Source organism: Erpetoichthys calabaricus, assembly GCF_900747795.2.
Source record: "Erpetoichthys calabaricus chromosome 1 unlocalized genomic scaffold, fErpCal1.3 SUPER_1_unloc_1, whole genome shotgun sequence".
Lineage (NCBI taxonomy): Eukaryota > Metazoa > Chordata > Cladistia > Polypteriformes > Polypteridae > Erpetoichthys > Erpetoichthys calabaricus.
In genome coordinates this window covers 240,821-265,878 of record NW_026261574.1, presented here as the reverse complement: position 1 = coordinate 265,878, position 25,058 = coordinate 240,821, and the positions used below count along the sequence as shown (strand labels likewise).

Here is a 25,058-nt window from a genome sequence, read left to right as displayed (position 1 = left end):
AATCTGCGATATCTCAAATACAATTTGAGATATCTTAACATAGACAGGAAGTCCTAGTGAAAGAAAAATAGAAGGTGACTTTGAGATCTTTCAATGCATTTCAGATATCTTGAAATAGATGCTGTTGTGATGTGAAATTTTGTATACAAGTTGATAAATATTTTGTATGTCTTTATTTGTAACTAAGACAAAGCAATGGAATATTAGTGTTACATTACTGATAATAACAGCAGTGGTTTGATGGTTTAAGAACCCCTTCTCCCCTTTTAGGAATTTTACAACAGGTTTGGGGGAAGTGCCTCAAACATGTTTATCAGAATCAGAATATCTTTATTGTCATTGTAACAAATACAATGAAATTTGGTGCAGTCCCTGCAGTGTCAAAATATATATAAACATAATCACAAAAGGATAAGGAAAGGATAAGAAGAAATAATGTAGAACACAAACATTCAACATAAGACCTTAATTGCACATGAACGCTATTGCACAAGATGTCATCTATTGCACTGATGCATTGGAGGTGATGAGGTGGCATTCAGTGCCCTAACAGCAACAGGGTAGAAACTGTTATTCAGTCTATTAGTCTTTGTTTTGATGCTCCTATATCTTTTGCCTGATGGCAACAGTTGGAACATGTCATGAGTGGAGTGTGAGGAGTCTTTTAAGATGTTTTCTGCTTTCCTGAGGCAGCGAGAGCTGTGCAGTTCATCCAGAGAGGGTAAAGGACAGCCGATGATCTGCTGGGCAGTCTTTACAATCCTCTGAAGTGTCTTCCTCAGTGCTGTTGTGCAGCTGGAAAACTCCACGCAGCAGCAGTAGCACAGGATACTTGCAATAGAGCAGTGCTAGGACGGACACTAGCAGTTTTTGGGGGATTTTATTTTTCCTGAGGACTCTCAGGAAATAAAGTCTCTGCTGAGCCTTCTTCGCCAGCTCAGCTGTGTTCACACCCCAGGACAGGTCTTCCATGATGTGGACTCCCAAGAAGCGGAAGTCTAACACCCTCTTCACACAGTCCCTTCCGATGTAGAGTGGTTTGATGTCCGTTTTCTTTTTCCTGAAGTCCACAACGAGCTCCTTGGTCTTAATTGTGTTCAGGAGCAGGTTGTTGTCAGTGCACCACGCTGTCAGCCACTCCACTTCATCCCTGTAGGTGGACTCATCCTCCCCAAAGATGAGCCCCACCACAGTGGTGTCATCTGCAAATTTCATGATGGTGTTGCTGTGGTGGGTGGGGGCGCAGTTATGTGTGTACAGTGTGAAGAGCAGAGGGCTCAGCACATAGCCCTGAGGAGAGCCAGTGCTGATGCTGATGGCCAAGGAGATGTGATGGCCCACCCTAACCCTTTGCGTGCGGTCTGTTAGAAAGTCTTTAATACATATACAGGTGGAATACAGGAGTCCCAGGGCTAGCAGCTTGCACACCAATCTGTGAGGAAGGATGGTGTTAAAAGCAGAGCTGAAATCAATAAAGAGGAGATGTGCGTAGCTCCCCTGGTGCTCCAGGTGGGACAGGGTAGCATGAAGAGCAGCAGAAACAGCGTCCTCAGTAGACCTGTTAGTCCTGTAAGCAAACTGGTGTGCATCAAAGGTGGGAGGGATGAAGGACATGATATGACTCTGGACCAGTCTCTCAAAACACTTCATCAACACCGGGGTGAGCACTACTGGCCGAATAGTCATTCAGGCATGTTATGGGTGATTTTTTTGGTAAAGAGAGTAATATGGAGGATTTCAGACAGGGAGCAACTGAGACCTGGGACAGTGACAGGTTAAAGATCTTTGTAAAGACCCCAGCCAGCTGCTCTTCACAGCTCCTCAGCACATGTCCAGGGACACCGTTGGGACCTGCTGCCTTCCTAGGATTGACAGCCTTGAGCGTGCATCTCACCTTGTGTTCCTCCACATTAAGGGTGGAGTGTTTCTCTGCTGAAGTCTCTCAGTCAATCCCCACAGGAAAGCCAGGCTGCCTAACTGGCAAGTTTCACGTTGGTAGGTGTTAAAGTGTTCTCTGCCCCATTGTTCTGAAGTGATGGTGTTTGGAACTGGATTGTATCGAAAGACTTTAAGTACCCTGCGGTGGGCTGGTGCCCTGCCCAGGGTTTGTTTCCTGCCTTGCGCCCTGTGTTGGCTGGGATTGGCTCCAGCAGACCCCCGTGACCCTGTAATTTAGGATATAGCGGGTTGGATAATGGATGGATGGATGAACTTTAAGTACCACAATGCCCTACTGGCTGTAGGGTGTGGACAGACAATCTATAAATTTGCTTGCTTTACTCCTCATTCTCTGTCTTACCAAACTGATGAAAGACCATCTCACACACCATGAACTGAAAAGGACAACACAATGAAGAGCACAGCTCAGCAGCCATATTGAGACAGGCATGCGACCTGTTCTGAAGAAAGCTGACCACAAATGAGGACTTAACTAGATACTTAAAGTAACTAACAAGTCTGTGTGCCGCCTGAAACTACATATCAGCATTTATCAGGTTGTATGGTTGCCAACATTACTCTACCAAGACAAAACAGATGCATTTCCATATATCTTTAATTCACTGTGAGATATCTAAAATGGGGAGCACGGTGGCGCAGTTGTAGTGCTGCTGCTTCGCAGTAAGGAGACCTGGGTTTGCTTCCCTGGTCCTCCTTGCATGGAGTTTGCATGTTCTCCCTGTGTCTGCGTGAATTTCCTCCGGGTGCTCCGGTTTCCTCCCACAGTCCAAAGACATGCAGGTTAGGTGCACTGACGATTCTAAATTGTCCCTAGTGTGTACTTGGTGTGTGTGTGCCCTGCGGTGGGCTGGCCCTGCCCTGCCCGGGAATTGTTCCTGCCTTGTGCCCTGTGTTGGCTGGGATTGGCTCCAGCAGACCCCCGTGACCCTGTGTTAGGATATAATGGGTTGGATAATGACTGACTGACTGACTGACTGACTGATATCTAAAATGCACTTCCAGATATCTCTAAATGTTCATTTGGCCCACCATATGGGAAGTTATTTTAAGATATCTTGAAATTCACTTTTATTTGAAAGACCTAAAATACATTTTTAGAGATCTCAAATTCATTTCATGATATCTTTAAATGGGTCTCTACTTCACTTGGGATATCTTAGAATGTATTTCAAGATATCTCAAAAACAACTTGAGATTTAAAAAGACATTAACCCTTTGCAGTCGTATTTAATTTTCAACGTCACGCTACATTAGTCGTAATTAATTATTGAAAAAACGGCAATAATTACAGCAGTTATTTTTTTCAAGCACGTAGGAATAACACAGGCCACTTTTCTCGACCAGGCGACTGTGCAAATCGGTCAGAAACTTGCAGGGCCACCAGCGGTGGCCTGACGACCTATAGCGCACTTTTTACTAAGGCCAGTTTTCTGGCCTAACGACCGCAAAGGGTTAACTTATTTCAAAGTATCGGAATAGCATTTTCACCTATCTATAATACAAATTAAGATATCTGAAATACATTTCAAGATACCTTATAATAGACAGGATGTCACTTTGAAAGAATAGGCAGTTTTACAGAAAGTGATTTTGAGATATCTTGAAATCTTGTCATCACATTACAATTACAATATCCTTTTGTTCATGACTTAACACTAGAATTACCAGAGCCTACGAAAAAACTCGTAGATCCAGCCCACCTTAAATCACTTCTTAAAACTGTTCTCACCTCTCCACCAGCGTCTTTTGTCATCTAAATGTACAAGCTGCCAGCAGCCGGCTATTCCATCCCCTCACCGACTTAGAACGTGTACGAACTTCTCTCAGCTCATGCCTTGATTGATTATCTGGGAGTGAAGTGGAGTTTTAGAGTGGAAATAATAGATCATTATTTGGAACACATGCAGTTCATGTGTGTTCCGTTTCTACAGCAATCTGTGTAAATACATTGTTAAAACAGAAACTTTCATATTTTAGTAATAAATGTTACAAAATGTAAGCATAACCAACCAGGACATGTGGACACTTGAAGGTAACATCCAGAGTAGACAATGAGGACACTCTATCAGGTCTTTTGTGACACCTTGATTAGAACAGACTAGACTAGTTAAGACTAGACCTACACTTTAGATCAATGACATAACGGACACGACTAATGTGACACTTCTGTCCTCACCCATTCAGACCTGACATACTGACTGGTGCCATTGACCAGCTGACCTCTGTCAAATAAAGGCCTCAGTGGTGTTGAGCTCAGTTTTCTTACTCTTTCTACTAATGGTCAGCATTTCAAAGTCCAGCACAAAGATGGTGTGAGGGTCTCTTTGTCTAAGTAGACTGTGAAGTGACCCCCCATGACTGCTGACCACTGCTGTCCATTCCCAGCTCTGCACATTCACTTAAAGTGATTTGATCAAATGAATGGGTGATGTGCTGGCATCGCCATCTGCTGGCTGAGACTGGAAATACACAGCACTTCATCACATGACTAGACAGGATGTTTGGGGGTCACATGACTGTCATCTTTGTGTCCTCACTGTTTGAATTTCTCACAACAGCTGATCATTTATTCAGGACTGACTTTTGTCTTTTTTCTGATGTCTTTTTCAGTAAATCAAGCTGCTCAGGACAGTGGACACAAAGAGGATGGACTAAAGATGACAGGGGCTTTATGAACTTTTACAAACAATATAGCTATTCAGATACAATGTTAAAAGACATTAAATCAATAGACATGGGTTCAAATTGTGAGTGCAGACCAAAGGCCATCAGTCATGGAGAATTCACATATTTGACAAAAAAGAGAGGATTTAGGATCATGTGCTGATACAGCGAGTTTCCACACCCACCACCTCAGGACACCAGATTAGGATGTGAGTGCAGGGCAACTCAGCACCACACCAGTTCAGTTGGGATAGAGCAGTGTTAAGTTTTTTTACAGTTGCTGGAGTGCCAATCCTGCCACCAACCCCCAAGTTTCCCCAGCAGGTTGGAGGACCTACTTGTACGGCTGGATGCAGGATAACGTCATACGTAGGATGGAGCAATTGTAGGTTAAGGGCCTTCCTCATGGGCCCAATGAAGTGGATTCACCTTTAGCATTTATTGGATTTTAAGCAGCAACCTTCTGATTGCCATCACAGATCTCTAACCTCAGAGCCACCACACCGCCCTATTTGACAAAGACAGGAGACAGATGAAGAACGAGAGCGGACTGAGTGTGAAGGAGCAGCACAATCACAATGTGAGGGGGCCTGTCATGTCAGTAGTCATCATTATCTATATTTATATATAAAGGAGAGTTGGGATCCGTGTGGCTGTGTTTGTGGAGGGACGGAGAGTTAAGGCGGGTATTGGAGTCACGTGATCATCTCCCCTCCCATTCACCTCATTTCATTCTCTTCATTTCGCTCCGAGCTGAGCTCCACATCTGACGTGGTTAGTCCTTTCTCCTTTACTGATTTACTGTTTAGTAGACGCGATACTTACTGAATAGTATTTTTTCCTTTAGTGTTTCTTAGTGTTTAGTAGACGCGGTGTGCCGGTGTTCCGGTTTAGTGTTACTTTCTACTTCGTTTTTGTACTTTAGTGTTTAATAATAAATAATAATAATTCATTACATTTATATAGTGCTTTTCTCAGTACTCAAAGCGCTAAAATAGTGAGCGATACTTAGCTGATAGCAGTGTAGAAGCAGCACAGCACAACGCAGCCGGTAGGACAGGCGGGTGTGGTAGCGTAGGTGAGCTGCGATAGCAAGCAGCAGAAAGAGGAGGAAGCAGGATTTGGATGTTCCAATACACAGCCATAAACAGTAACACTTGGTAATTTCAGGTGTGATTGCCCCGGAGCCATGAGCCATAAACCAGGTTAGTATGAACATCAGATCAGTTCCCGGTCGTAGAGTACTGTAAGATGAAATGGGAGCAGATCAGCATAGCGAATATAATCACGGAGACAGATCATCCCGAGGTGCTAGATCGCCAGGTACAAAGAAATGTTCATAGGTCTCGTCCCGTGACCCACAGACTCAGCTGTCCCCAGTAAAGTGGAGTCCATAAAATCTGTAAATATTAAGCCAAATCCATGCAATTCGAGTCAGCTGTATCCACGATCTATACGTACAATAAAGGAAATAAAACAAGCATAAGAAAGTGCAGAATTAAGGCGAATTTTGCGAAATGTGTTGTTAACAGGAAGGAGCGGCGACAACAAGCATGCGCCAGCGTCACCTCACCTGCTACAATAAAGCAGTTATAATAAAGAAGTTTAGTAGACTTTTACTTTATCTCATTTAGTGTTCTTCCCGGCGGTGTTGTCGTTTTTTTAGTGTTAGTGTCTACTTAGTGTTTGTGTTTAGTGTTACGGAAGGAGTGATCTTACCACTGTCAGATTTTGCAATGAATGAGTTGGTAAATAATGATTATTTATCAACAGATCACATGAGCAAATTCAACGAAATTTTAGCTGCGCATACAATTTTCCAACCTCAAGACGTTTTGCTAATGTGGACTCCTGACATACCTATAATGCCCATTCCACAAAATGCAAAACATATTCAAATATTACCTTCTGCAGCTACTGAACGAGTGACTCACTGGGTGTGTACCTATTATGATGGTGCTGTAATTCATGTCTATGACAGTTTAAACGCTGATAAAAAATTCAACCTCACCGAAGAGCAGCTTCGTTTCCTTCATGCTTTGTTTCCTTACAAACCTCCCATAGTTTATGAAGACGCACAGCAACAATTAAATCATACAGATTCTGGTGTATTCTCAATTGCATTTGCTGTGTGTATTTCTTTAGGTATTGACCCAAGTGATCAAGTTTTAACTATTTCTTCAATGCGAAATCACTTACAAATAATTTTTGTTACTCGACAATTGCTTCCATTCCCTGTCGAAAGTAGCCGACGGGCGACACCACTTACAAGTATTCAGTGCGTTCAAAGACCTGTACGAAGTACGGCCACTAACACAGTCACTCATAAAAGGGGAGATGACTCGGTGCAGGAAATGGGGATTGAAACTACCTTGGAAGACATGCAATCAACGAGGCGATTAAACGGATCTCAAGAGACGTCTTCTAGGTTGGAAAAAAAGCGCTTGGCTGCCAAAACCATATATATACATCTATATAAATAAAAATGTAAATGTTCGTTTGTTCAAAACTTTAAATCTCCGAAAGTTCTTTACCGATTGCTTTGAAATTTTATCACAACGTTGCATTCGAATACGCGCGTGTTTTTATATACATATTATATAGATGTCACACCTGTGACAGGTAAAAACATACTTTATTTGAAAACACAGCGCCATCTGTTGGATGTAAAAGCAACACACTAAATATTTTACGATTCTATTTCAATGTTTCAATCAAATACATTTGTAAGTACGTGAATAAAGGCAGCGACATGGCAGTTTTTGGCGTGCAACCAGAAAGAAGTGATAGGAATGCGGTCATACATATCGATGAAATCGCACAGTATTAGGCTGGAAGATACATAAGCAGCAATGAAGCTGTATGGCGAATTCTTTCATTTTCCATACATGAACGAAGTCCAGATGTTGTTCACTTAGCAGTACATCTAGAAAATGGACAACACGTTTATTTCACAGCTGCAAATGTGCACCAAATAGCCCTCAATCCACCGGCTACAATGTTAACTGCTTTCTTTACGTTATGTCAAAATGACGCGTTTGTGAAAACACTGCTGTATTCGGAAGTGCCTACGTATTACACATGGAATGCGAGTAGAAAATCATTTGAACAACGCAAACGAGGAGAGCAAGTCAATGGACAACCTGGCATATTCAAAGAAACTACGATAGGCAGACTGTACACCGTGCATCCCAATCAAGATGAATGCTTCTTTGTTCACATGCTGTTGGTAAATGTGCCCGGTCCAACGTCTTTCCAGCAATTGAGAATTGTCAACGGCGTTACACATGACACTTTCTGAAGTACATTTCAAGCTCTGAATTTATTGGAGAACGACCGACACTGGGATGTATACATTAATGTCGCGTGCAACACGTCACATCCAAATCAAATTCGTGCATTGTTTGCAATCATACTGACCGCCTGCTCTCCTTCATCTCCAACACAGTTATGGGAGAAATATAAATCGCGCATGGCTGAAGATATTTTCCGTCGAATACGCAAGTAAAATTCAAATATAAACATGGATTTCACAGCAGAAATATACAACTAAGCGGTGATAATGATTGAAGATTTGTGCTTAGAAATCGTGAACAAAGTTCTCAATCAATTGGGAATGCCATCACCGAATCGATCTGCTCCTGCTTCGTTCGATGTAGAATTGCGTCGTGAACAAAATTACAACACGGGTGATCTTTTGTCGTATGTGCAATCAAATATTCCTAAGCTAACGCTTCAGCAAAAAGGCATTTACGATCAAATAATGCAAACTGTCAATAACGGGGTTGGAGAAATCTGGAAACTGGGAACGGAAAGGTGCCGGTTGATCTGACCTCAGGACGAATTTCATTGTCTCATAACTTCTGCAATTTAGTGACGTCAAAAGAATTGGTTGAAAAGTATTTCCCAATATTCAAACCAATTATAAGAATCACGATTGGCTGAGTGAACGAGCTATTCTTGCGGCCAAAAACAAAGACGTCTGAGAACTTAACAATATTATTCAGTCTAACATTCTGCACAGACAACGGAACAACAAAAAATATTGTATACCCACAAGCATTGTGAAATTAAACATATTAGAAACGTGCGCTTTCTCTTTTCTTTCTTTTCCATTTAACCAGACTGAGCCACAGCAACGCCTGGCCAGGTACACCTATATATATATATATATATATATATATATATAGGCCTATATATATATACACCTATATATATATATATTTTATATATATTTTATATATAAATACATACACATACTGTGTATATATATATACACACACACTCACACACACACATATATACATACACATATACATCTGTACTAATAAAAGGCACAGCCCTCACTGACTCACTCATCACTAATTCTCCAACTTCCTGTGTAGGTAGAAGGCTGAAATTTGGCAGGCTCATTCCTTACAGCTTACTTACAAAAGTTAAGCTGGTTTCATTTCGAAATTCTACATGTAACAGTCATAACGGTCGACAAAGTACACCATGTTAAACTTTCTTATTTATGGCCCCATCTTTAGCGAAATTTGGTAAGCGGCTTCCCTGCGCTAACCGAAACCGATGTACGTACTTATTTCAGTGGTATGACACCACTGTCGGCCGCCATGTTGAACTTTCCAATGGTCTTTGTTACTCAATGGGCCCATCTTCAAGAAATTTGGTACGTGGGTTCCCAACGCTAACTGAATCCTATTTACATACATATATACGTCCATAGCCTGCAGCTCGGTCCACACTCTGAATCCTCCAGGCACTCCTGAGCATAATCTAATTTTGAAGGTTAGGGCACCAATAATGTTACTGAGAAACTTACAGCCACCGAAACTTTGTAATGGCATGAGACTTCAGGTCACATGCCTGCAAAAGAACCTAATTGAGGCAACTATTTTTACTGGCGGTGGCTCAGGGGAGAGAGTTTTTATTCCTCGCATCCCCGTTATACCCTCTGATCTCCCATTTCAATTCAAACGCCTCCAATTTCCAGTAAGGCTCTGCTTTACAATGACAATTAATAAGTGTCAGGGACAGACCCTACAAAAGGTTGGCACTGATTTGTGGCAAGATTGCTTTTCACATGGCCAACTATACGTTGCATGCTCAAGAGTAAGCTCAGCGCACAGCTTGGTCATATTACAACCGGAGGGGCGAACTGACAACGTGGTATACAAAGAGATCCTTAACAAATAATTATTGGTACATTTTCCCTCAGTTTATTATTTAAAATTTTAAAGCAGTACTTCGCCGCTGCGAAGCGCGGGTATTTTGCTAGTTATTATTATTATTACTCTTGGCTCTGTGATGGAGGACATTCTTTCCAAGATGACAGATCAAGTGTGTTTGTCCAGGACGTCTTATAAGACCCCTGAGTATCTGACAACACGCCATCAGTCAGACCTGCTGGGTGTTATTCCACAAAGAGCGTTTGTGAAATTGAGACTTAGCTGATGACGCCTTACTTGAAGAGGCCTTGTTTTACAATCGAGGTTCAGTAAGTTCCCTGAACGCCAAATGTTTCCAGTTAACTCAGAGGTGTAAAATCATGAAGTACGACTACTGTGTTACTTTACTGAAGTACATTTTTCAGCTATTTGTATTTTACTTTTACTTTAGTAAATTTCTTTCATAGCTACTTTTATTTTTACCCCACTACATTTTGAGCTCAAATAGTGTACTTTTTACTTTGTGATATTCTCCAGCAAGTCCTTGCTACTCGTTACTCAGACTAAAATGTTATTAATATAAATTCATACAGGAGACCAATCAGGTGTATTGTATATCATCTATATATATATAATTCACTAAGTCGCCGACAAGTAGACACCCATGGAAAGCACGCAAGATAGCCACGCCCACCAACTCTAAGACCATTGGATACGACGACAACTCGCAGAGCCACGCCCACCAACTCGGACGCAGCAACTCACAAAACACGACGTCATTAACGTTCTTCCTTGCTACAGTCCACATGCACCTCTGAGCCACGTTGACTGTTCATAGAGGCATGTTTCTCGTGGATGTGAATAGCTGCATGCAGCGTGTAAAACAGTGCGAGGGTTATCCCATGGGATCCTTAAAACAATCCTTTAAAACTGAGGTTAAAACACAATGAAGGAAGCAGTCTTTAAAAACCAATAAGTCCTGTGCCTCTTTTTCATTAGCGTCTCACCTGCTTCACCGATGCAGTCCCTGCAACAGTCGAGACGCTCTCTCAGCAACTGACCTTCTCTGTGCCTGACTCCACTACTGTCAGTCGCCTGATTAAAAATGGCCTTTTGAAGGGGAGCTATGGACCCGCTATACCGTGGTCTCCATCGTCACAGACGATCTCGTTTTCAGTCATGGACAATTGTATGTTGCTCTCTCCAAAAGTCCATCTTTTCATTCACTCACAGTGGTATCCTTAAACCCACCCCATTTGGACAACTGTGTCGTTCAGGAAGTGTTCACCCATCAATACATAATTATGTGGTGTATGCTACGCTGCGGGTTGGCTAGTTTAAAATAAATTCACTATAGCACCTTCCTCTGCTCATTCATTATGCTGCCTTCGCATTCACTGTTGAGACATGGAAACTGGTTGTGCATTTTCCCCACAGTCGTATTTGAACACTTCACTCAAAGATGTAAAATTCAGAAGTGATTCAAATATAATGCAGTGCCTTCTGTGCCTACCGGCATCTAAAGAAATCTCTGCTCTCAAGAATTCACCTTTAAATCTAAAGAATCCTGTTGAGATGAGCATTGTTTTCTCTTCTTATACTGTGTTATATGGAGCTCCTGAAGTTCCAAAAAGCAAAGTCTTTTCAGTTTTGTGTAAACAACATTTTATGTGCACTAGTAATATCTGGAGAGCTCAAGTTGTATATTGTGCACATCATAATATTCATATGTTGTACACACAACATATTGTGGTGGAATTTTACATACAAACTGAAAAGCTAGCGTGAGCTCAGTGAGTGATACTAAAGTTGAATTATTGGAGTGTAATATTAATGGAAGTTGGTTATAAGTGTGGGAAATTGCTATTCTGTAGACTTTAAATTGTCTATTGGAGGGCATTAATAATATAAAAATGCATTGCTGTTTGTTTATTATTTTTTAACTGATCATACAATGAAATGAAATAAAAAATCAGTGAATAATTTATAACATATCTCATTAATTATAGACAATGTGGATGTATTACAGTGTGATTTGTCACAAAGAGAGTCTTTTTTAAGTATTACTTTATCAGTTAAGTTCATCAATTCATTTTAATTCACAAACCAATTTCATGTACTCGTCCTTGAGGGAACAAGAAGCACATTTTATCAGCTTCATGCCACATAATCATTGACTGCTCAAGTACAGTGTGCAGCTTTAAAGTGAATACTGAGGAGGGCACAACTCACTCAGGTCACATCATGGCGGGTACATAAGGATACCGCTGGGCAAAATCATAGCAGTTAAAATGTCACAGCAGCTGTGAGAGAGCCAGTGTCGGTGTTAGCACTTTGTTTGTGTCAATTAACAGACATCCTCTCTGTGGCACACCAACACTGAGGACTTTCAGCCAATGAATCATTGAGCAGAAATGTGTGAAAAAACGAGACGGGGGTCCTTAATACCAACAGCAGCACGTCTGTGTAGAGCCTCACAGGGATTGGGGCTGCCAAGTCAGAAGTTTTCTTTCTTTTTCATTTTCTTGCTTTTTAACTCATTCTGGAGTGTGTTTAGACCACAGTGTGTGTGTGCACATATATTCATTTATCTATTTATGTATTCATTTATTTAAGAGCTTCTGCACAAAGCCACATTTCCCCCCTTGGGGGTGTAGGGGTAAGTAAGTGAGTGAGTTCATTCGTTTGTTCCATCTATCTATGAGTTTTTATTGGTGTCAAATCTGGCTGTCAGGACTACTTTCATACTTTTGAAATAAGCGAAGCTCAAATCACCAAAACTTATTTTCAACATTTTATCTTTTGCATGAACCTCCACCATTTTTCCTTTTACATATAAAGTCACTGTGTACAGAATATAACAAGTTCATTTTTTTCTTTTTAATAACATAAGACTGTAGTGAAATGTAACAGTTTTTTCAATATAACTGTCTAAAACTACACATTTAATTTTATTTATTTAATTTAATTATGGCTTTTTCTCATGGTAGTTTTCTGAAGACACACCTGCTTGTTACTTTTTTGTTAAAATTCCCACAATTTGTCGACTTGAATTCTTATCGTCACTTCATGAACATCTTCAGTGCTGTTATCTCTCCAATTACCAGTCCACTAATAAATGTCTTGAAATTTCTGTGAAATCCTGAAGCTCAAGAAGCCTTTGACTGTTTAAAGATTGTCATCATTGTCTTGAAGATGCTGTGTGTCCTTTTATTATACACACTGATTGTTGTGATGTGAAATTTTGCATACAAGTTGATAAATATTTTGTATGTCTTTATGTGCAATTAGGAAAAGCAATGTAATATTAGTGTTACATTAGTGAGAAGCATTTGTGTTTAAACCCTAAGACAGGACAGTGAATTTTACGACAGGGTTGGGAGAAATGCCTCAAACAAGTTTGGCCAGTAATTCACCGCAGGACTCTCTCAGTCAACCCCCACAGGAAAGCCAGACTGCCTATCTGGTAAACATCAGCTCAACAGATGGTTTTGGGGGGTGGCAGGTGTGAAGGTATTCTGTGCCTCATTGGTCTGAAGTGTGGCTGTTTGCAATTGGCTTGTATCAGAAGCCTTTATGCACCACAACACCCTATTGGCTGTAGGGTTTGGACAGAAAATCTATAGATTTGCTTGCTTTACTCCTCATTCTCTCTCTCTCTGACCAACTGATGAAGGAGCAGCTCACACACCATGGACTGAAAAGGACAACACAATGAAGAGCACAGCTCAGCAGCCATATTGAGACAGGCATGCGGCCTGTTCTGAAGAAAGCTGACCACAAATGAGGACTTAACTAGAGACATTTTAATTAACTAACAGGTCTGTGTGCTGCCTGAAACTACATAACACCATTTATCAGGTTGTATTGTTGCTAATATTCACTTGTGCTTTGCATATTGTTATTATTTATGAATATTATCAATAAAACATTATTTAAAGTGTAACTTAACTCTTGCTTGTCTTTTACTACACCTAAGTGCCTGAGATTATAAATGTAGAAGGGAATGTGGGGATTAGTTATATGGTACAATACCTTATAAACTGTGGTAAGTCTGTTAGATTAGAGGCATTCAGACAAAGGCTACATATTAATAAGACAAAAGGGGAAAGGAGAGTAATGTAGAACTCTACCAAGACAATACACTGATCATAAAAACTTAAGAGGATTTAAAAATGCTAAACGAATAAACAACACAAAAGCTAGATGGACAATATTCTTCAGCAAGTTTGATTTCTGCATTACCTGTCACTCAGTTAATAAAAATAGAAAAGCAGATACTTTATTAAGAATTAAGATGGAGTGACCAGAGTGACAGGAGTCCTTAATGGCCGTGTAGTGACACTCAGAATATTCACATCTCTATTCGGCCATTTGATCGTCTGCTGCCACTGAGGACCTGAGATGTGTGGACTGAAATAACAAAAGAAGGATTTGTGAGGCCAGGTGTTTGGACCTCTAATCACATCAGCAAGCTGCAGCTGAACATGTGTATAAAAACATTAAAGGTGCTATATACTGGACTGATTAGAAAGACACTTGATAGACTGCACTTATTTTACAAGGAGATGTTTCTTTTAAATGTCCACAAGAAACACAAGTGTGAGTTACAAACACAAGAGGGCGCCACGTCTCACTCTGCAGTACCTCAGTGACACGTCACCTTCCCAGAATTCTTCTCAGTGTCTCCAGACATGTCACATAATGTATGTTGGTCTATTGGTCACTAAGCCCACTGACTATTTCAGTGCACCTCCTCTACAGATCTCTGGCTTATGTCTTGTTTTACTGAACATTTTTGATAGAAAGTGCTTGAATGACTACCAACCAGTTGCACTCACGCCAATCATCATGAAGTGCTTCGAAAGGTTAGTCATGTCACACATAAAGACGAATCTCCCTGCCTCCATTGACCCTCTTCAGTTTGCATACCGCGCGAACTGGTCAACTGAGAATGCTATATGCTCTGCCCTTCACCTCTCCTTGACACATCTGGATAAAAAAGACACATATGTCAGGATGCTATTCATAGACTTTAGCTCTGCCTTCAACACAATCATCCCTCAAAAACTGGTTGTAAAACTGAGCAGGTTGGGCCTGAAAACCACCCTCTGCAATCGGATCCTGGACTTCTTGACAGAGAGGCCCCAGCTCTTTAATTAATATTGTTTTTATCAGTATGCTGCTGCTGGAGTATGTGAATTTCCCCTTGGAGATTAATAAAGTGTCTATCTATCTATCTATCTATCTATCATTTCCAGCATCATCACACTGAGCACTAGTCCACTGCTCATCACCCTGCTGACTCACGACTGCACAGCCGCGCACAACACCAACCACATCATCAAGTTTGCGGATGATACGATGGTGTTGGGACTGATAAGCAGGGATGATGAAACAACATCTAGAGATGAGGTGGAATGGCTGTCCGCATGGAGTGAAGACAACAACCTATCTTTCAGTGTCGACAAGACAAAAGAGATAATCATGGACTTCAGAAAATCACATCCTGCCCACATCCCACTCAGCATCAACGGTTTAGATGTGGAGACTGTTAGGAGTACCAAGTTCCTTGCTGTGCACATAACTGAGGAACTTATGTGGATGCATAACACCTCATCACTAATCAAGAAAGCCTAGCAGAGACTACACTTCCTGAGGCAGCTGAAGTGAGCAAGTCTTCCCCCTTCCATCCTCACCATGTTCTACAGAGGCACCATTGAGAGTGTTCTGACCGGCTACATCACTGTCTGGTATGGCAGCTGCAACATATCCGACCACAAGTGCCTGCAAAGGATACTGAAGACAGCAGAGAACATTATTGGGATGCTTTTCCCTTCACTACAGGACATATTTTACAAACACAGTGTCCGCAAGGCCTGCAGCATTGTGCAGGACCCCTTACACCCCTCACATGGACTTTTCACACTTCTGCCATCCAAGTGAAGATACTGCAGCATCAAAGCCAGATCTGCCAGGCTGCAGGAGAGTTTTTACTCCCAAGCTGTCAGACTCCTTAACACCATGCTGCCTCCTGGGATCTTCCACACGGCCTCAACCACCGCTAAAAACAGAACTTTTATACATGAGAGCCACTGTCCTGTAAAGACGAGTGTGCAGGTAGAGAAGAACTGAAAATCTCATACTGACCTTTAAGGATTTTGATATCCTTCTGATGTAAAACATTCTGACCTGTTATTGTTTACACGTCTTAAACAACTATTATCATACACTGATCATTTCTGTATTATCTATATTTATTATTTATTCATTATATTAATTATCTAGTACAATATTTATGTATCCAGATTGCAAATACCATACATTGCATCAAAGTTCATATTGCATACTACATGTCAATATTGTTGCTACTTCTTTGTCTTTTCTTTGCACAATATCTTGTCTTGTTTGTGTTTTAATTTAAAATTTTAATTTTTATTCTATTTTTAATTTATTATTTGCCACTTCATGTTGTTACACTGTGGACCCTGAGCTTCGCAATTTCATGTCTGTATACTTGTACTGTATATGGTTGAGATGACAATAAAGTTCACTTTGACTTTAACTTCACAGAAGACTCACCAGTAATGATGGACACCTGCAGAGTTGTCTGTCTCCCTGTGGTCACCTCCTGTGTCACCTTACTGTCCACACTCTTTGAAATTCTAATCCTTTTGATTCTCCTCCTGCTGTGCTGAGTTTAGTTGCATTTGTGACTACTCTTGTGCTTTCGTAATTACCAGAGTTTTGATTTTATTACCATATTTTGACTTTGTGTATTGGGACGTTGTTGGCCTTGGATTCCCTTTGTTGTTTTAGCAACACTTCTTATGGTCTTTGGAGTTTATTTTGTGCCTTAGAGCAGTTCTTGTAAAAATAAGCCTTTGTATTTATAAAGATTCTTCATTGCCCTTTTTGGTGCCTACCCAGAGTTTGATTGTACTCCCCTCTTGTAGTCATTTGATTTCTATTATTTGGGACTTACATGCTTGGGACTCTCTAGTTCATAACAAGAGGATGAGGAGAAGGTCGAGACCAAAATAAAGAATGAACAACATGGGATTGTGGAACAAGAAATAAAACAACTGGCTGAACAGAAAGGACAACGAGAGGATGAAAGAGACCACTGTGGGCGAAGGGCTCAGAGTCACAATGCTGTCTTTAAGAATTTTACAATTAAATAGAAATCTGCAGCTGCGTCCTCGTCACATCCATCTGTCTGCCCACGTGTGACACTGACATCTGTCCTGATTAAAAAAATGCTTATACTGTGGGTATGGAACATAAAATTCAACACACACACATTCACACACACATACTTGTTGTTCACTTACTTCAGTTTCTCTAATTTGCAGTTTTCACTCCTCAGCTCCTCACACAGCTGATCCACTCCTGAGTCCTCCATGTTGTAGTTGAAGCTCAGGTCGAGTTCAGTCAGTCGTGAGTGTGGAGAAGAAAGAGCTGAACAACATCTGGAGGTGAGACCACAACGTGACAGGCTGTGCAGATAAAGAGAGAAAAGTGAGAACATGTGGACAGACAGACAGACAGACCATCGATGGTCTCAATAAGTGACATGATGACTACAAGCAGAGCTGGATGCTCAGATGTGTCACTGAAATGCAGGCTGCTGCTAGCATTTGAACTGAAACGCAATTTGAACTCCACACCAATGCTGCCCTTCAAGGTGCTATATACTTGAAGCACCTTCTGTCTGTCAGGTTACCCTGAGTGATGAGAGGACGTCAGCCATCACACTTGACAGGAGTGTCACACAGCAGGACTGACCTTGTCCTCCACTTGAATGTTCAGATGCTCTTCTCTGAGTTGGTGACAGCCGAGTGACAAACTCAGATTTCTGTCCATTAATCAAGACTCAGGGTGAGGACACAACTGAAATGATTGACCGGAGGCCATTTACAAATGCCAGCCTCTCCAGATTTTCAGTGACAGCAGCTGTAAATCAGTCAGCTTTTATTTTATAATAATAATAATAATAATAATAATGCATTACATTTAGCGCTTTTCCCAGTAGAGCGCTAGTTACAAACTGACAACACAAACAAGAGGACAAATACACACAATGAGCCGAAAGATAAATAAGTGACAAGGGAGAGCTGACAGGAGAGGTGATGGGACACGGGAGGACATGACAGTCCAGTCCAGGAGAGACACACAGAGGGTCACCGGCTGCTCAGTGTGATTCTCCACTCTGTCCAGTCATCTTCTCTAAGGCCTATCAGCCACCTGAGCTCAATGGACAAACTGCACTCAGCTGGATGGTGACACGGGTTCAAGGTGACGGGCTTGTTGTGTTATAGCGAGGGTCTCTCTCAGTGTCACTGCACACACCAGCTGTCACAGACATGGTGGACTGAAGAGCTTTGGTGGTCAGTAGAGAGTTAGGACCCTGGACAGGCCTCTGATCTTCATGGCCACTTAAGCACCAAATTTAAAAAACTGAATAATAAATAAGACAGAGGATAAAATAATAAGGCAAAAAATCAAAATCAAATGAAAAATAAAAATGTGTTTGAGTGTCACTATGATAAAGTGTACAAATGGACACAGTTTACAAATTATAATTTGTGTGCAAATATTGATGAAGACATTCCAGATAAAAAATATGGAAAATGACAAAGCCATCATGTTTATTTTATATAGCACCTTTCAATCTAAAGTCACCTTACATATCCAGCTCTTTCCTTGTATTCTTACTCTGAGCACAGACAGGTGACGTGACTCTCTCAGGGTCACACAGCATGCGACAGAAAGGGAACTGAACCCGCATCACTGGGATATCAAGTGCAGCACCTCAGCCACTGGGCCACAGAACTGGGAATCAGGATTGACCAAAATGACAGAGGAGGCGGGACATGAGCTGTCAGTCAGCCTGAGGAGGTATGAAGAGAAGGCGGCCATCTCAGTGAATTTGATTTATCAGGCCTTTGATCAAATGGGACATTTCAGTGTCTTTAGATGACCTAAAAATGTTGACTGACTTAAGTGTTTGATTATTGTGTTGTTAAACATTTGGTCAAAGTGTGAAGACTAAGGAGGGCTGAAGTGACACACAGACACTCAAACGTGTGACATGAATAGGACAGTGGCACAGTGGTTAGACACATTTCAGGTCCAGGGTTCAAATCTGAACACACGACTGAGCTCTCGACTCTCTGTGCTGATTCTTTTTTTCGTTTTTGTGCTGATAAGACTTCAGAGGTGTTGGCTGACTTCATAATTTTAATTCAAGTCCTCAAGGATGTGGTAACAATAAACTTTTAAATTAAAATGTGTACAAATGAGAGTGACATACAAGTGACAAGGGTCATAAATCAAATGTCATTGGTCAAACTGTGAAGTGCTGCAGATCTCCAACAAGGAGGACACACTGAGCTGAGTTTCTGTGCTCGACTAACAACTGAAATCTTTTTAATGGCAGACGAGGTCAGCCGACAAGTCAGCGCCACATTTCAGGCTTTTGTCAGGCCGCTGACCACAGGACTCGGGGAGTATTGGACTTCTCCCTTTTTCAAAAGTTTCAAGGGTGAGGTAAGCTGCTTAGTGGTCTTGTACCCCATGCTTGTCTCAATCTGTTATTGTTATCATTTGCATTTATTTTTTTAACATGTTAATATTCCAAATGTAACCTTTTTTTATTTTTACTGAATAGGTGTTATTTGTGTTATTACTTCTTCTGAATTCTTTACACTCTGAGGTAACTGAAGCTATTTTACATTTTCCTGTGACAGTATCTTCACTTCTTGTGTGTCACTATTTTGTGTGTCTGTTGTAAAGGAGTTGCTACAAATTAGCAATCAGGCCACTCTATGTGTTTTGTCAAAGTTCAAGGAGTACAAAGTTCAGTCCATTGCACTTCTGCATTATCTGAGTTTGTGGATGTGACACAAAGAATAAGCACACGTATGTTTAAAAGTCAGACGTCACAACTGGTGCTTTGTGTTTTGACTTCGAGTTTGGATTTCACTTTCAGTTTTGACACTCAGCGTTTTCATCTTTCCAGTTCTGATCTCCTCTTCTGGCTCTCGATTCCCATCTTTCTCTCAGTCCCTTTTTTTCTGCTGTTTTTATTGTAGTCCTGATTTAAACTCGGATCATTTAAAATGAGTGAATCAGTGAGAGAAGCCAGGTTTACAAAGATATGAAGGACCTCCAGGGAGAGGTTAAAGATTTAAAGACCCCAATGACGCAAGTCACAACTACTTTGTGACAAACTCTAACTGATCTTTCTACTTTAAGCGCTCATGTAAATCAAGGCACTGGTAGTCTGCCAGTAGCTGGTGGGAGTCACGTAAAAGACCAGCCAGACCTCATGTGATTTTTTTTTTACTGGAGACCTTATTGTACTTTTACAAGGGGCAAGCTTTGGAGGATGTGTAAGAAAAAAATGGAGACAAAAGAAGGAGAGAGGCCATGATGTATAGAATGTCATGGCTATGAACACTCCTAGGAAGGATTTTAGTCAGATAAAGCAGATGAAAGATGAGCAAAGTTTGGTCTTCAATGAGCATGAAAGGATCAAGAATGGCTGAAAGAGGTACGTTGAAAAGCTGGTGAATGAAGAAAATCCAAGGGTATGCATTTGGAGAAGGGTTAGTACCAAGAATAATAAATGGGAGAAATAAGGAAACACTAAAAGAATTAAAAATGGAAAGGCAACTGGATTGGATGAAATATCAGCAGAAGTGTGGAAGAGTTTAACAGAAGAGGAAGTAGACATGTTGTGGAATCTAGTGCAGAAGATCTATGGACAGAACAGAGTACCAGATGGGTGGAAGAGCAGTGAGATTCTGCACATTTGTAAGGAGAAGGGTGACATTCAGGATTGAGGAAGCTGTAGGGGGATAAAGCTAATGTCATATAAAATTAAAAGTTGTGAAAGGGTTAGAGAAGAGACCACCACAGGGGAATAGCAGTTTGGTTTAATGCCATGGAGAGGAGCTAACTGATGCAGTTTTTGCATTGAAACAGCTGATAGAGAAACATTAAGAAGAGCTGAAAGGCTTGCATGTTGTGCTTAATGTTTTGGAGAAGACTTATGATAGAGTGTCACATCAAGAAGTCTGGAGGTGCATGAGATAGAAAGGAGAACCAGAGAAGTAAGTGAGGATATTCCAGGATATGTACAAGGGAGTGAGGATTCAGGTTAAAACCAGTGTTGGGGTAACAGACAGAGGAGGTGTGCACCAGGGGTCTTCTTGAAGTCCTTACCTCTTTGATCTGGTGATGGATATGTTGAGTCATGGAATAAAAGACCAATGCCCTCGTGCAGGCTTTTCGTTGATGATATTGTGCTCTGTAACACTGGAAAGGTGGATGTTGGAAGAATGGAGAAGGGAATTGGAAGAGGATATCAGGAGCATTGTGTGACTGAAGAATTAAGGTGAAGGCTAAAGGTGAGGTTTTTAAGACAATGTTAAGACCAGCAATGAAGTATGGAGCTAAGATATGGGCAGTAAAGGGAGCACAGGAGAACAAGTTACATGTGGCAGAAATGAGATGGATGTGTGGAGTTACAAAAAATGACAGAATAAGAAATGAGACAATCAGAGGTTCAATAAAAGTGGGAGAGAAATCTAAGGAAGAACAAGAAAGTTTATGGAAGTAGTATGGACATGTGAGAAGGAGAGACAATGAATATTTGGACAAAAGAGTAATGGGAATGGGAGTACAGGATATGATCAAGTGAGGGAGGCCAAAGAACATCTGAAGATAAAGGGTCTGACTGGGCAGTAGGTGAAGGACTGAAAAGGTTCATCAAGCATATCGACCACACATAAAAGTGGGAAAAGGTGAAAAAGACCAAGAAGACCCAAGGTTTTAAAGAAAAACCTTTTTATTTAAGGATTTGTTTTAAAGTGACAGCTGGTACAGCTTTTTGTAATATGGAGATATGCACACAGTACTCCAGGTGAGGCCTCACTAGTGTGTTATTTATCTTGACAGGGGAATGTGTGTATGTTTATGGCAACTCTCTGGAACGAATATGCAACACCCCTGAAAAAGTAGGGAAATGGAAGCCAAACCAGCCCAATAATGACTTGTATGCATTACTGTAATATTATTATTATAAATGATAAGAATGATTCTGTGATATGAATTATAAAAATTCATATTACCAGGCCGTTATCATAAAGTTTGTTAACATGACAAACATATTAAACCTCAAAGTGATGACTCTTGATGCAGTGATATTTTCATTACGAGAACTAGAACTAACAATATTGTTTTTCGTTTTACAAGAACGTGAACTGAAATTAAGGCAAGCAGAGAAACTGAAACTAAATATAAATAAAAATTAGGGATATGTGAACGAAATAAAACGAGAAAGAAAATTGAGTAAAAACAAAAAAATCAGCAATAGCATTTTCATTCAGTCAGGTTCAGTCGTGCAGAGGAGTTGTTTGTAGGTCGCCCTGAGCGCTCAGTTACGTTGCGCTGCTTACTATGCAGTGATCTTGTAACTTGGGCTTACTATAGACATGTGGCGCAACTTCAGTAAAGGACCGCTGTTTGTTTGTTGAGCACATTTGGCTTAGCTGGATGAAGCAGTAAGCACGTGTGGCAGACAATGGCGAGTTTTGCAGGTAGAAAGCAAGAAACCAAATTGTGGAAATACTTTAATTACAGCGCAGATGATAATAAAAAAAAATGTAGCGTGCGAGAAGAAGAGAGTCTTGGAGTTTCAGTGCAGGGCCAGCTGGATCAGAACTTAGTGGAAGTCCAGCACTTCTCTGGCACCAGCACTGCACTTCATACAAGGACATACAGTCTAGCCTTTTATCATAAAAAGTAAAAAAAAAAAAAAAAACTAATAATGATAACAAAATAAATTTGTCCACTGGTCTGTGCTATAAATTTGTTTTCTGTATGATTCCAATAATTTTGATCATTTTTATAGTCAGAATCACTGAATTGGTGTATTTCCTGTTCAAATACAGGGGAGAAACGCGAGGTGTGGCAACGACGAGCATCACCTCCCCTCGGACTGCGCTCTCCCTCACACACTGGGTCGATGCGTGTAATTGGCGCATGCCTGTTGCTGTCTCTCTCTGTGTCGCCGATATGTTTGCAGACATGTTTATTATACACCCTGACTTTTCACAGTCTGGCTAATGTCTTTAATTAATGTGTGTGACATATTTAGTCTTGCTGATCGGACATAAAACCACAGTGCAAAGGCACAAGATGAATCAGACAGTACCACGCTGCCCTGAAGGGGCACATGTGAGCCCAACAGGTGCTCGTTGCTGCTGTTCTTCTACGCAGAGACGGCGATAAGTTAGCCACATCAGAAAGTCAAGTGCACTGCAGCAGTCTGTTTATTTTTATGTTTTGTTCCGACCGACTACCAAAAAGGAAGATTAAGCCTTTTACAACTAAAGGAAAATAAGAAGGACTTTTACAAGAAAGTGGCAGAGAATTTTGTGGAGAAGGACAGGCTTCATTTCAAATAAAGGTAAGACTATAAATGGTTTTTAATTTTATAACAAATGGGATCAGACTAAGAAAAAAATCCAATATTTAAAAACTAAATTTTGACCTTAAATAAAATATTCTTTTGATTTTCTTGTTATCTTTTGATTGAACAGTCTGTATTAAAATTGATTAAAGCATCAGAATTAAAAGTTTTTAAAAACAACTAAATATTTCAGTTTAGGTCAAAATTGACATCCGTTTTTTTTGTACACCACTCTATACTTTCATTTGTATTGAATGAGTATGAATTGTGGAATTGCAACGGCAAATTTAGAACACATGGAGGGTGAGGAGCAAATGTGCTCTCTCCGCTCTCTCTCACCGCTATAAATGTAACGTTCTTTCTTATCCAAATATGTCTCTTACCTTACGTGTGTGTAATGAATGCAGATGAGATATAACACATAACCGGTAGTTACTGGTGCATGCTGCCAGTTGAATAGTGAATAAGCTACTCTTTGTGGTTCATATATTTGTAACTCTGACTCTGAAGGAGTCACCAGCCATGAACCTCACTGCTCTTCAGTACTGGCAGCAGAAATCGTCAACATGCAGTGTGCTGGCGCCAGTGTCCGAGGACCTCATCTGTGTACCTGCCTTACAGGAGCTCGTCAAGCGAATATTTTAACTGTGTGGCTATCTGTGCCACAGATGTCATTTCAACATGAACAAATCTCTTGAAATGTGTGCTTGTGTAAAGCTTAACAGCAACATGCTGCACAAATTGGTTTCTTGGGTTGAAACATTTGATCTTGCCAACTACACTCATTAGGCCTCTTCATCTGTTTGTTCATTGATAGCCAAGCTGTGTTTAATGGCATTATGAACTGCGAGTGTATTTTGTTGACTGAAACATAACTTGCATTGAAATATGTATAGGCCGGCATTTGTGGTCTTGCAACAGAAAAAAAAAAAAATAAATAAAATTGTAGTAAAATAATGTAAAAAAGCAAGAACTAAATAAAATAAAAACTAAAATTTTAAACACAGAACTAAATAAAAATAAAAATATTTGACTCCACTGAAAACTAGAACGAAATAAAAATCTATTTTATAAAATAAAAACAAAACTAAAATTACAATTAATATCAGAACTGAAATATCACTGCTCTGAGGCACAGACTCTATTTTAATTCCCTTTAAAGAGGGCCAACGCTACGTATTTGCACTGAGCTTCACTTCGTCACACCCGCAGTGCTGAAAGTCATTAGCTCACTCATGAGGCACTACATTCAGTTTGGTGTGGGTGTACATATATTAAACATAACACATTTTACCAACATAAAAAGTGAACTGGGTCTGGTTCTCCTAACGTAACTGAATCACTTTACTGCAATCACACTGCAATAAGGACATCTAGTGAGAATACACACCATTAATGCAGAAGTCATATGTGATGCCATGATGAGGCTGACAAACATCACGTCTCTATGGCCTCAGTCTAGCCAGGAACCATTTATTTTGAGGCAAACTAGCTGTAGTAGACCTCAGTTTTTCATTAGGTCTGTACTATTTGTTGTATCAGCAATCATCTTATTACATGTGCCAGGTAATAGTGGCTACCCACTAAGACCGTGGCATCTTACACCTTTCCCAGACCTCCAGAACACAGAGTAGTGCTATAATGCCGCGAGGGATCTCGATTTCAGAGCGCACAGATGCTGTTGAACGCAGGTAGCAGGTTTTTTTTTTTTTTTTTTTTTTTTAAGTTTTATAAATGAGGCCCCAGGTGATTTGTTAGATTTCAGCCTCTTTACTCTAATC

The 25,058-nt window shown here is 40.6% G+C and overlaps 1 protein-coding gene across 8 annotated transcripts in view; it reads right to left on the bottom strand.

Moving 5' to 3' along the window:
- The window catches only part of LOC114642636 (ribonuclease inhibitor-like), a 125,488-nt gene that overhangs the window by 66,684 nt on the left and 33,746 nt on the right, over window positions 1-25,058 (bottom strand). For 7 of the 8 annotated variants that reach the window (XM_051921614.1, XM_051921613.1, XM_051921608.1 and 4 more), the window contains exon 2: window positions 17,129-17,293. In XM_051921614.1, the coding sequence (XP_051777574.1) occupies window positions 17,129-17,199 (71 nt within the window). In that variant the 5' untranslated portion in view covers window positions 17,200-17,293. Of the gene's footprint in view, window positions 1-17,128; window positions 17,294-25,058 lie in introns of those variants that run through there. The other variant, XM_028791500.2, reaches the window with a different exon arrangement.